The sequence below is a fragment of the Muntiacus reevesi genome, chromosome 9 (assembly GCF_963930625.1).
Source record: "Muntiacus reevesi chromosome 9, mMunRee1.1, whole genome shotgun sequence".
In the NCBI taxonomy this organism is placed as follows: Eukaryota; Metazoa; Chordata; class Mammalia; order Artiodactyla; family Cervidae; genus Muntiacus; species Muntiacus reevesi.
In genome coordinates this window covers 39,503,734-39,516,336 of record NC_089257.1, presented here as the reverse complement: position 1 = coordinate 39,516,336, position 12,603 = coordinate 39,503,734, and the positions used below count along the sequence as shown (strand labels likewise).

At 42.2% G+C, this 12,603-nt stretch overlaps 1 protein-coding gene and 1 non-coding gene across 2 annotated transcripts in view; both read left to right on the top strand.

Moving 5' to 3' along the window:
* The window catches only part of LOC136173999 (folate receptor alpha-like), a 42,670-nt gene that overhangs the window by 6,871 nt on the left and 23,196 nt on the right, over window positions 1–12,603 (top strand). Inside the window, exons 2-3 of the mRNA XM_065943776.1 lie at window positions 10,215–10,426; window positions 11,400–11,588. Of these exons, the coding sequence (XP_065799848.1) occupies window positions 10,277–10,426; window positions 11,400–11,588 (339 nt within the window). The 5' untranslated portion in view covers window positions 10,215–10,276. The remainder of the gene's footprint in view (window positions 1–10,214; window positions 10,427–11,399; window positions 11,589–12,603) is intronic.
* On the top strand, window positions 9,654–9,725 carry TRNAC-ACA (transfer RNA cysteine (anticodon ACA)). Its single transcript has one exon. It is a non-coding gene; the product is annotated as a tRNA-Cys (tRNA).

The window sequence follows — 12,603 nt, the reverse complement described above, 5'->3', positions numbered from 1 at the left end:
CAGGATGTCCTGGAGGTTTCCATTTGTTTTTCTGGGATCTCCATTGCCAGTTGTTTCAGAGTCTGCTGGACCTTCTAGGCCAAGGTAAGCGCAGAGGAGTGCTCTTCCTCCTTTATGGTTGAGGCTGCGAGGGAACCGGAGGTCTGGGGGACTGCGACATGGCGAATCAGTCTGTCTGGGATCTAAATTGGCGAGTCAGCACCCTGTGGGAAAATATAAGCATACCCTCGCCCACTAGTTAGCAAGGGATCGGGTCCCTTCCATAGTCCGGAAAGGAGGTCTTTCCACTTTACTAAAGGTTTCATATCTTTTCGTTCTGGGTTCCAGGGAGGGAACATAGCTGTTAAACCGGCTTGATCAGCATTAAGGTTATTGAGCACAAAGAGGGCATGTTGCAAAATGTGGAGTGGAGAACTATTTGAACTGCCCTTCCTGTAATTTAGAGATTTGTGTTTTGAGTGTCTGATGTGCCCTTTCTACAATTGTTTGTCCCTGGGGATTTTAAGGAATTCCTGTAGAGTGGGATATACCAAATTGGGCACAGAAATTTTTAAAGGACTTAGATGTATAAGCTGGAGCATTGTCTGTCTTAATTGATTTTGGCATTTCTAAATAGGAAAAACAGGCAAAAAGATGTTGAACTACATCTTTATAGACTTTTCCCGTTCTGGCAGTAGCCACAATGACATGGGAGAAGGTATCTACAGTAACATGCACAAAGGATAGTTTTCTAAAAGAAGGAACATGTGTAACATCCATCTGCCAAAGCACATTAGGTAGTAAGCCACGGGGATTTACCCCAAAAGGCAAAGTGGGAACTGAAGTAGGGCAAAGTTGACATGTCCTAACGATCTCGCATGCAGATTCCCTAGGAATATGGAATTGATATCGAAGGGCAGTTGCATTTTGATGATGCATAGCATGTGAGGCTTTAGCATCCTCAAAAGCACTGGCCACTATGGTTCAGGTTAGCAAATCTGCCTCTTGGTTAAACGTATGGAGGGATCCAGGTAAATCAGAATGAGCTCTTATATGTCCAACATAGAATTGCTTTGACCTTTTCCAAATTTGCTGTTGAAGGGTAGATAACAATTTAAAAATTGTGGTTTTATTTTTTGGCAAAACAGCCGTTTCAATTTGAGGAAACAACCTAACTACATACTGCGAGTCAGAAAATAAATTAAAAGCCTGGTCCGAAAACTCTTTGAACGCCTCTATCATGGCTGTTAATTCTGTTTTCTGGGCTGACGTTTCCCCAGTATTTAAGCTTGAAAAGGTTTAGAAGTGTAAGCAGGGGCGTTGTCAGTTTTAAGACATTAAGATAGCACAAGTCTAACAGTGAGGGGTTATTTTTGGTAGAAGCAGAATGAGCTTTTATATGTACCATAATCTTAAATAACACTTATTTACTTTACTAAAGTATCAAAAGATTTTAAAAACAAATATAAATCACTTAAAGGCAAAGAAACTTATAATTTGTTATTGAAAGATTCATTCTAAGAAAACTTTGTTCTCTTAACATAGAGAGTATACTAAATTTCAGTCTGTTACCAATTTACTGGATAGCAAACAAATAAAATTTTTCAGTTAATCTTAGAAAAGTCTTTTTATAAATCTTGAAGAACTACCAGTATTTTTTTTTTAAGGCATGAGAGTGAAACCATACAAGGCATGTTTAAAATCTAATTAAATTGTAATTGACAAAGTAGCCTGGTCATTGCTGTGACTTGTAACACTTTAACGTGATAACTAAAATTATAACTGACAATATTTTACCAGGACATATCAGATTTTCATGAATTTCACATAATTTCTAGGATATCTATATAAGTAACATCAACCATACAATATAACCTGAGAAGATTTATCACTCCTCCAACAATAATTCCCATGCAATTTAACATGTCAAATGAACTCAGGTAGTTTAATAGCTCTTTGGGATGTCTCAGGGGCCCTCTGAAGCATCCCAAAGTCAGCTAGAAGTCAAGCCATTTAGGTAGTTTTGTCAATAAATATCAAAAGGGTTTATAGTACTCTGTCAGGTAGATCATATAGATCACTGTGAAATAATATATTTACTTAGCCAAAGTAAAAAAGATTTTAAAGGTAAACATAGAACAGATCACTTCAGAGGCAAAGAAACTTAAAATCCATTATCAAAGGCAGTTCAACATCTCAAGAAAACTTGTATTTATGCACAAAACTCTTCCCTTGGAGTGCACTTTCCATCAAACCTTCTTAACACTTTCTGTACCCATTACTTTGTTCTCCCATCCTGAAACAGCCACCTGTAAGTCAGACCTACTTCCTTTTCCCTTCATAAAATGTAACTTCATTCCTCATACCTTTTTTACTGAACACACACATCCTACTTTCTTTAAGCAACCAAGAATTTACCTTTATATTAGCATTCTATAGATTGGTGAACATAAATACCAGTGATAATTTCTAAAAAAATTCTAACGAACATCTCAGGATGGCATCAAACATTATTTACTAATAGTCTAAAATCTTTAGTTTCTCTGTAAGTTAGTATTCAGTAATGAATGTTTCAGAATCTTACTTTATTTGGAAATGACCTAGCTATTTAATAAACTTCTGTTATTAGTTTAGCACAACTTTAGAAATTTAGGTTACCAAAATCTAGAGAAACTGTTTTAGACAGACATTTTTAATCTTAGTAAAGTTTAAAAGCTCATATCTCATTTACCTTCTTTTTTTTTTTTTTTTTTTTGAAGTTTCTTACTTGAGGTACTTTCTTTACTGACAAACTTGTAACAGATATTACAATATAACAATATTTAACTTATAATAAACCTAGGCATAATGAAAATATTTTACTAGATGTTCATTACTCTAAGACATGTCTATATTAGATAGGTCAACAAACAAACATTAATATCAGGTATTTCATACTGTATATTTCCCAGTTTACCTGAACCTGGAATTTATCATTTAATTTAGAATTATTTGATTTGTAAGTGCTTACCTTTTTTTTAAAGCCAATTAAATAGAGCTCATTTACCAATTAACCTAAAAAATATTACCCAGAGACAAAGACATACCAAGACATATTTAGACAGACACAGTGCGAGATCTAGCTTCATATTCTAAGTTTGGTGATGAATTAGATATTACAATATAAAATTTACTAGTTTATAAAAAGGTTGAAATAAATAAAAATTTTAAAGACTTTTCTCCTTTTTCCCTCAGTCTCAGGAGTTAGAGACGGTCTAGATAAGTGTCCCTGAGAGCCCTGGTCTCAAGCCACAGGGAAAGAAAATCAAGTTCTAACAAAAAGCAAAATGGCCATCAAAAATCACAACACAGAACACAGAGTTAAAACACACACATATAAACCTGGCAGTCCTCATCAGACACTCCCTTAAATACAAGAATACAGTCTCTCTGGCTGATTCGTGTCAATGTATGACAAAACCCACTGAAATGTTGTCAAGTAATTGGCCTCCAACTAATAAAATTAAAAAAAAAAAAGCAGAGACATTAAAAAAAAAAAAAAAAGAATACAGTCTCTCAGAAAACCTTCTATAGAGACACAGAACTTTAGATGTCTTCAAAGGTTTTAAGAGGAGGAAAGGAAGAGAAGGAGGAGGAGGAGGCAGAAAAGGGGGGCAAAAGGGGTGGCCTTACAGACGTCTCTTGCCATCTGCAGATACCCAGGCGTTACAGGACTTTTTCCTGGGTTTCCAGAGAAGGGAGGACTGGAACTCAGCCCTACCGGAATTCGAGTTCTCTGCCAAGAGGAGGTGATCAGTCTCCAATCCTCAGCTCAAGCTGAGGCCCTTCGACCAAATTCCTGCATCCAGGACCAGGGGATTAGAAAAATGGGAAGGATAGGAAGGGCTAAGGAGAGGACAGAGACAGGGAAGGGGAGAGAGGTCAATAAGGTCTCTTGTTCCTTACTAGTCGGGCACTCTGGCCAGTTGTCTGCGTCAGGAGGAGACCAGGGACAAAAGGGTCCCAGTTGCGGCCACTGGGTCTGGTCCATTGGCAGGCAAGCTGGCCTCTGAGTACCCCGAGTGGTCAGGATGTCAGTCTCAGCGAAAAAGAGTCCCCACCAGTTGCAGGAAGGGGGACCCCTTTTAGGGCCTGTAACTGAGCTCTTATAAATGAATTGTCGGAGGAGACACATGTGCTGAAAAAGCAAGAGATCTCATTGGAAAGAGCACCGGGGTGGAGGGCAGGAGGGTAAGGGAACCCAGGAGAACTGCTCTCTTCTGGAAAACAAGGACATTGCTCTTGGACATAGGTAGAAAAGGACTGAACACTGGTCTTTTTAACTTTAATTCCTCTGTGGTTAAGGAGTTGCATTATGATTCCAATAAAAAGCTGTCTTTCTTTTGACTCACTGTTACCCATTTTTGTTACTAATTAGAAGAAGAAAAAAAGAGAAAAAAGGAAGAGGCTTAATTTAGAGAAGAAGGAAACTGAAACGAACCCACTTTTCTTACCCTACCTTTCTTATGCAGGGGGGCCTGTAGCGCCCAAGTGGGGTTTTAAAGAAGAAACCTAAAGCCTACCCACTTTCCTCACCCTACCTATCTTATGCAGGGGGGCCTGCAGTGCCCTAGTGGGGTCCTAGCCGTCCCAAAGGCTGAACAATGGGGGGATTACCTTTGGGTCCCTGTTCGGGCGCCACTTGCTGGGGTCCAGCCCCAGCAGGATCCAGGGGTACCCTCAGGATGAACAGAGTCGGCGAGAGAGAGAAGACACGTGAGACCAGCCTTGATAGGGCCAAATCCGCGAGGGAGAGAGAGAGAGAGAGAGAGAGAGAGAGAGAGAATGACCAGACGGGGGTGTTTGCAGGGTTTGGCGGAGTCTGGCAGAGTCTGGCAATGCTTTATTTTTTACAGCAGCTTTTATATCCTAAGTTAGCACATTTCTAAGGGGAAGATAGTTTAACATTACATCAGCTTGTCCTTCACGAAACCAGGGTGTTTTCTGCATACTTCTTTGTTTATGAGGGTCTTGTACATTATCTTCTGGCCTTGGGGCCTATTAACATTTTATGCAGGTCAGGTGAATGTAAACCTATTTTCTGTCTCTATGGTGACCTTAACTGAAAGGTAGCAGTCTCATAGGGCAATAGTACAGAGTAGAATTATATCTTTGTTAATACAAAAATTAATCCTTCTGCAGAAGTTATCAGTTGCGTTTATCTAAGAAGTTTATCCCATACTGACTCTGCGACTTTGGTGAGGCAGCTTCTGCCTAGCACTCTTGGCTGACAATTAACAACCATCTCATTGTTACCACACTAGGGTGGTATTTCTCTAGGCTCTTATTTCTCTAGATCTTTAGCTATATTAACAATGGTTTCTATAACACAACCTTAGCACATTAAAAGCAAAAACACAGCAAGCAAAACACAGCAAGCAAACGTCAACCCAATAAACACCTTTAGAATAATTTTTCTTATGTTTTCTAATAGGACTTCCTCACTTCCCGAAGGGCTCTATGTCTACTAGGGCCTTTATATAATCAGGTTCTTTATGCTATTTTATGATTAGGATAATATAAGCAATCATGCATATTAGTACCAAGGACATAAATGCATTTGGCTAACAAACTACCAGCAAAGGAGTTTAAATTAAAACACTCCTTTCAAAAAATAAATAAATAAATAAAACACTCCTTTCACCCTGAATAATCTCATAAAATACCACCACCTGGGAAACTTATTGATTAAAGTTCTAAATTGATTCTTATTTGGGAAGAGATCATGGAAGGCCTTCTGCTTGTGTCACAGAAATTAGGGAGTAGTCTGTTGAGGCAGGCATCAGAAAGACAGATATCATCTTTAAGGTGAGCGCCAGGAGCAGCTATTCGAAATCCCTGAAAACCTGATCCGCCTTGCCTGTCAGGCTTTCTCCTCTTGACCTTGTCATGGGTGGGATCTCGTGAGCTAACCTTTTCAAAACCCCTGAAAACCTGATCCGCCTTGCCTGTCGGGTTTTTTCCCTCATGGCCTGGTCATGGGTAGGGTCTCGTATGTTGGCTCCCAGCAATCCACAAAAGGGTAGCATCAGTCCTGCCGATGAATATTCGGGTTGATTTCCTTTAGGATTGACTGGTTTGATCTCCTTGCTGTACAAGGAACTCCTTATCTTTGACAAAAGAGGCAAGAATATACAATGGAAAAAAGACAACTTCTTCAATAAATGGTGCTGGGGAAACTGAAGAGCTACCTGTAAAATAAGGGCTTCCCAGGTGATGCTGGTGGTAAAGAACAAACCTGCCAATGCAGGTGATACAAGAGACGTGGGTTCGATCCCTGAGTTGGGAAGATTCCCAGAGTAGGAAATAGCACCCCACTCCAGTATTCTTGCCTGTAAAATACCATGGACAGAGGAGGCTACAGTTCATGGGGTTGCATAGTTACACATGACTGAGTGAGCACAATAAGCACAACATGTAAAAGAATGAAAGTAGAACACTTCCCAACACCATGCGTGTGTGCTGTCACTGCTGTCTTGTCCAACTCTTTGCAACCCTATGGACTGTAGCCCACCAGGGAATCCCACTCTGTCCATGGGATTCTCCAGGCAAGAATACTGGAGTGGGTTTCCATGCCCTCCTTCAAGGGATCTTTCTGACCCAGGGATTGAACCCATGTCTCTTACATCTTCTGTACTGGCAGGTGAGTTCTTTACCACTACCCACCTGGGAAGTCCTCCTAACACCATACACAAAAATAAACTCAAAATGGATTAAAGACTTAAATGTAAGGCTGGAAACTATAAAGCTCTTAGAGGAAAACAGGCTTAACAGTCTTTGACATAAATGACAGCAAAATCTTCTCTGACCTTGTTCTGCCCATAATCCGAGTCCCAGGTCGGGAAAGAAGACTCCTCGAAACAATGCAACTTGCAATAGGGGAATTTATTACTGACTCGAGCCAGGGCCTCCTGCCTGGGTGTGAGGACGAAAGGCCCCAGGCCCCAGTTCTCTTGGGTATTTATTAGGTCAAAAAAAGCAGCAGGCAGTTGGTGCAAGCGGATTGGTTACACAGTGGGTAGTTGGCGCAAGCAGACTGGTTACACAGTTGCAAGGTAATTTTTGTTGGCTCAACGTGGGGCTTTCAGCTTTCCCCTGATAGGTTCCCTTTTTTCTTACTAGGCATATGTTGACTGGTTGGCTCCAGGTAGCCTGATAATTATGTTACCCCGGGAAATCAGGCCTACTCCTAACCTAGGCTGCCTGTCATGGCGTTAGCCGTGACGGTCTCACAACCTATCTCCTAGAGTAATAGAAATAAAAGCAAATATAAATGAATGGGACCTAATTAAAATGAAAAGCTTTTGCATAGCAAAGGAAACAATAAACAAGATTAAAGTACAACCCTCAGAATGGGAGAAAATTACAAACAAGCAACTGATGAAGGATTAATCTCCAAAATACATAAGGAGCTCATACAGCTCAATATAAAAAAAATGAACAGCCCAATCAAAAAATGGGCAGAAGACTAAAACAGACATTTCTCCAAAGAAGACATACAGAGGGTCAATAAACACATGAAAAGATGCTCGACATTGCTCAATGTCAGAGAAATGCAAATCAAAACTACAATGAACTACCACCTCACACCAATCAGAATGGCCATCATCAAAAAAACAAACAAACAAAAAAAAAACCTACAAACAATAAATGCTGGGGAGGATGTGGAGAAAAGGGAACTTTTTTGCGCTGTTGGTGGGAATATAAATTGATTCTAATTTCAGCCACTATAGAAAACAATATGGAGATTCTTTAACAAAATAAGAATAAAACTGCCATGTGATAGTTCCACTACTGGGTATATGTACCCTGAGAAAACCACAACTCAAAAAAACACTTGTTGGAGAAGGAAATGGCAACCCACTCCAGTATTCTTGCCTGGAAAAGTCCATGGACAGAGAAGCCTGGCGGGCTGCAGTCCATGGGGTTACATGACTGAGCATGTGTGCACAAGGTTGGAGGGAGATGGGTTGGTAGCAATAAAGTGGTAGAACTAAGAAAACAACAACAACAACAACAAACACTTGTACCCCAGTGTTTACTGCAGCACTATTTAGAATAGCTAGGACAATGAAGCAAGGGTTCCCCTTGTGGCTCAGCTGGTAAAGAATCCGCCTGCAATGCGGGAGACCTGGGTTCAACCCCTGGGTTGGGAAGATCTCCTGGAGAAGGGAAAGACTACCCACTCCAGTATTCTGGCCTAGAGAATTCCATGGACTGTATAGTCTATGGGGTTGCAAGGAGTCAGACACGATTGAGCGACTTTCACACACACAGGACTTGGAAGCAACCTAGACATCTATAGACAGATGAATGAATAAAGAAGTTGTGGTACATATATACAATGGAATATTACTCAGCCAAAAAAGCAACAAATTTGAGTCAGCTGTAGTGAGAAGGATGAACTTAGAGTCTATTAGGCAGAACAAAATCAGAAAGAGAAAAAAAATATTGTATTTTAACACATATATATGGAGTCTAGAAAAATGGTTCTGATGAACCTATTTACAGAGAAGACATGGAGATGCAGATGTAGAAAATGGACTGGTGGACACAGTGGGAGAAGGAAAGGGTAGGACAAATTGATACACTAGCACTGACCTACATGCACTATCATGTGTAAAATAGAGAACTAGCAGGAAGCTGCTGTATATCACAGGGAGCCAGCCTGGCACTCTGTGATAACTGCCAACTGAAAAAGATGCACAACTTGAAGGGAGGGGATATATGTATACCTATGGCTGATTCATGTTGAGGTTTGACAGAAAACAACAACATTCTGTAAAGCAATTATCCTTCAATTAAAAAATAAATTAAAAAAAACAAAGATGTACAACTTGAGAAGTGAAAGTTAAACTTTATTTGGGGCAAAATGAGGACTGCAACCCATGAGGCAGCACCCAGATAGCTCTGAGAGACTACTCCAAAGAGGCAGTCGGGGAAGGTCAATATATAAGGTTTTGGTGAAGGAGGAGTTTAATGCAATCAATTGCTTACTTTACAAGAGGTGAGTCATGAGGATCTGAAGTCACCATGAAGGGATTTATTGCTTCTCTAGATATGAGGAGATGCAAGGACGAGAATCATAAAATCAACTCCTGAAAATGTCTATCTAAAGACCTGTCCCACCAGATTCCCTGGAGCACATTCCACTTTGAACTTCCTCAGGGAGTGTGGAATGTCAACAACTGCAGCAGCACAGGGTTCAATCTCCACAGAGGCAGGTGGCAAATGCCCTTGTTCAGTCACTGCCAATGCTCTTGGCGCTTGCCAATGCTCAGTGCCCATTTATAGTTGACACAACCTAGGGGAGTGGACTGGTAGGGGGTGCTCAAGAGAAAGAGGGTATGACTGATTTGTGTTGATTTACAGCAGAGACCTCCACAACACTGTGAAGCAATTGTTATTGTTAGTCACTAAGTCGTCTGACTCTCTGCGACCCCATGGACTGCAACTTGCCAGGATTCCTGGTCCTTCACCATCTCCTGGAATTTGCTCAGACTCATGTCCCTTGGATCAGTGATGCTATCTAACCATTTCATCCTCCACCACCCCTTTGTCCTTTTGCTTTCAATCTCCCAGGATCGGGGTCTTTTCCAATGAGTTGGTTCATTGTAAAGCAATTATCTTCCAATTCCCTGGTGGCTCAGATGGTAAAGCGTCTGCCTACAATGCGGGAGACCCAGGTTCAATCCCTGGGTTGGGAAGATCCCCTGGAGAAGGAAATGGCAACCCACTCCAGTACTCTGGCCTGGAAAATCCCATGGACCGAGTAGCCTGGTGGGCTACAGTCCATGGGGTCCAAAAGAGTCGGACACAACTGAGCGACTTCACTATCACCTTATGACTAGAAGCAATCTTCTACTGAGATGTGTGGTTCACTCAACTCATAGCTCTTACACTATGTGTTTTTTCAGGCAACAAATCTTAGAAGTTTAAACTCCGAAATATTTGCCCTCAGGATTTCAAAGGAGACGTTGTGCACCTCTGGCAACCTTCTGGCTATTTCTGAATTTTGCCCAAACTCCACCCATCCGTTGTACCACTTGATCCTCATGACCCTGTAGGAAAGCCAGGAAGGTATTGTCTGAAAAGGCTGTGTCTGATCCCAATCTTCCTGAGATTAGGAAGATTAGGGTTACTAGGGCTCAATCCCGCCCTAGGCTCCACCCACCCTCCTCATTTATTATTAACAGCCTGAGGACCCACCTCGACTTTCCTTGCTGCCTTTGAGGAAATTGGTTCTTCAGGGACAAGCATGGCCTGGAAGATCACACCACTGCTGTGCCTTTTGGTGTGTGTGGCTGCTGGGGGCGCAGCCCAGCCCAGGACTCAGCTCCTCAACGTCTGCATGAATGCCAGATACCATAAGGAAAAACCAGGTCCCGAGGACAAGTTACACGGACAGGTAGGCAGAGGGGTCATCTGGGATGGGGAAGAGCTGCCTCAGGGAATGTCTACCCCCATCCTTGGTGGAGGCAGGGAGGTTCCCTGAACAGCTCTTTCTTCAGTTGCAATGACTCTTTTACACATACTGTGTGCCCAGTGTGGTCAGAACAATGCCTAGAGCTCAGCTTCTTGGTTGTTGAGTTTCCGTGTTACTCAAATCAGGAAGCAGGCCTGGAGAGACCTTTTGGGGGAAAGGAGGGGGTTGATTTTCTTTTTTTAATTCTTTTTTAAAAAGTTTATATTTGGCCGTGTTGGGTCTTCGTTGCGGCCCACAGGCTCTTTGCTGCTCTGGGCGGGCTTAGTTGCTCCGTGGCATGTGGGAATCTTAGTTCCCCTATCAGGGATCAAACCCATATCCCCTGCATTGCCAGACAGATTCTTAACCACTGGATAAGCAGGGAAATCCCCTTAATATTCTGCTTTTATACTAAATTCTAGGCCATGGGTTTTCATTCATTCACAAGATCATTGTGTATTTCTGTAAATAGAACTCTACTGGGGTTGTGGTTCATTTAACTTGCGTCCTCACCTTCAGGTCTCTATCACCTTCCCAAAGAGGCTGAATCTGGTCATTCCAGAAAACTAAAATTTCCTGTTCCTCTCCTGCTGTTTTTGCCCAAAGCAATTATCCAGTGCTAAGTTTTCATTGTGTTCCCAGTTCCTAGAAAAATGCCTGGGTTAGAAATAGGAGCTCAATAAAAATTTGAATTAATGAATGTTGTGATGACTGCTACCCCTGGGATCCCACAGTCTTGGAGAACCCTGTCCCCCAAAAAGGGTCCCTCCACACGATGTTTCTCTGAAGACTGTGAGGAATCAAGGACTGAAGGGGAGAGGCGGGAATATTCTGGTTGTGCTGGGTGTGAGAGCTCACCCTCTCTCACACCCAGAGAGTGTGAGAGAGTCCCTCTCCCCTCCCCCCACCCCAACAGTGCAGCCTTTGGAAGAAGAAAGCCTGCTGCTTTGTCAACACCAGCATAGAAGCCCACAAGGATATTTCCAGCCTGTACAGTTTCGACTGGGACCACTGCAGCAAGATGGAGCCTGCATGCAAGCGCCACTTTATTCAGGACACCTGTCTCTACGAGTGCTCACCTAACCTGGGGCCTTGGATCCAGGAGGTATGGGCACCAGCCCTGTAGCCTCAGCAGAGGACAGCCCCCTAGCTGACCCACCCCCAGTCACTTGCAGGGACCCTCCAGAAATTCTGGTCTGAGGAGGGTCGTGGGAACACCTCTTTTGCCCCTTTCCTGTTTGCCCATTTCTGTTCCCCTCTAACCATCAGTTCAGTTCAGTCGTGTCTGAACTGTGTCGTGTCTGACTCTTTATGACCCCATGGACTGCAGCACACCAGGCTTCTCTGTCTATCACCAACTCCCGAAGCTTACTCAAACTCATGTTCATTGAGTCGGTGATGCCATCCAACCATCTCATTCTCTGTCATCCCCTTCTCCTCGTGCTTTCAGTCATTCCCAGCATCAGGGTCTTTTCCAATGAGTCAGTTCTTCCCATCAGGTGGCCAAAATATTGGAGCTTCAGCTTCAGCATCAGTCCTTCCAATGAATATTCAGGACTGATTTCTTTTAGGATGGACTGGTTTGATCTCCTTGCAGTCCAGGCGATTCTCAAGAGTCTTCTCCAACACCACAGTTCAAAAGCATCAATTCTTCAGCTTTATAGTCCAACTCTCACATCCATACATGACCACTGGAAAAACCATAGCTTTGACTAGACAGACCTTTATTGGCAAAGTAATGTATCTGCTTTTTATTATTTATTTTTTAATGTATCTGCTTTTTAATATGCTGTCTAAGTTGGTCATAACTTTTCTTCCAAGGAGAAAGCATCTTTTAATTTCATGGCTTCAGTCACCATCTGCAGTGATTTTGGAGCCCCAAAAAATAGTCTATGACTGTTTCCATTGTTTCCCCATCTACTTGCCATGAGGTGATGGGATCCGATGCCATGATCTTAGTTTTCTGAATGTTGAGTTTTAAGCCTACTTTTTCACTCTCCTCTTTCACCCTCATCAAGAAGCTCTTTAGTTCTTTTCTTTCTGCCATAAGGGTGGTGTCATCTGGATATCTGAGGTTATTGATATTTCTCCCAGCAATCTTGATTTCAGCTTGTGCTTCA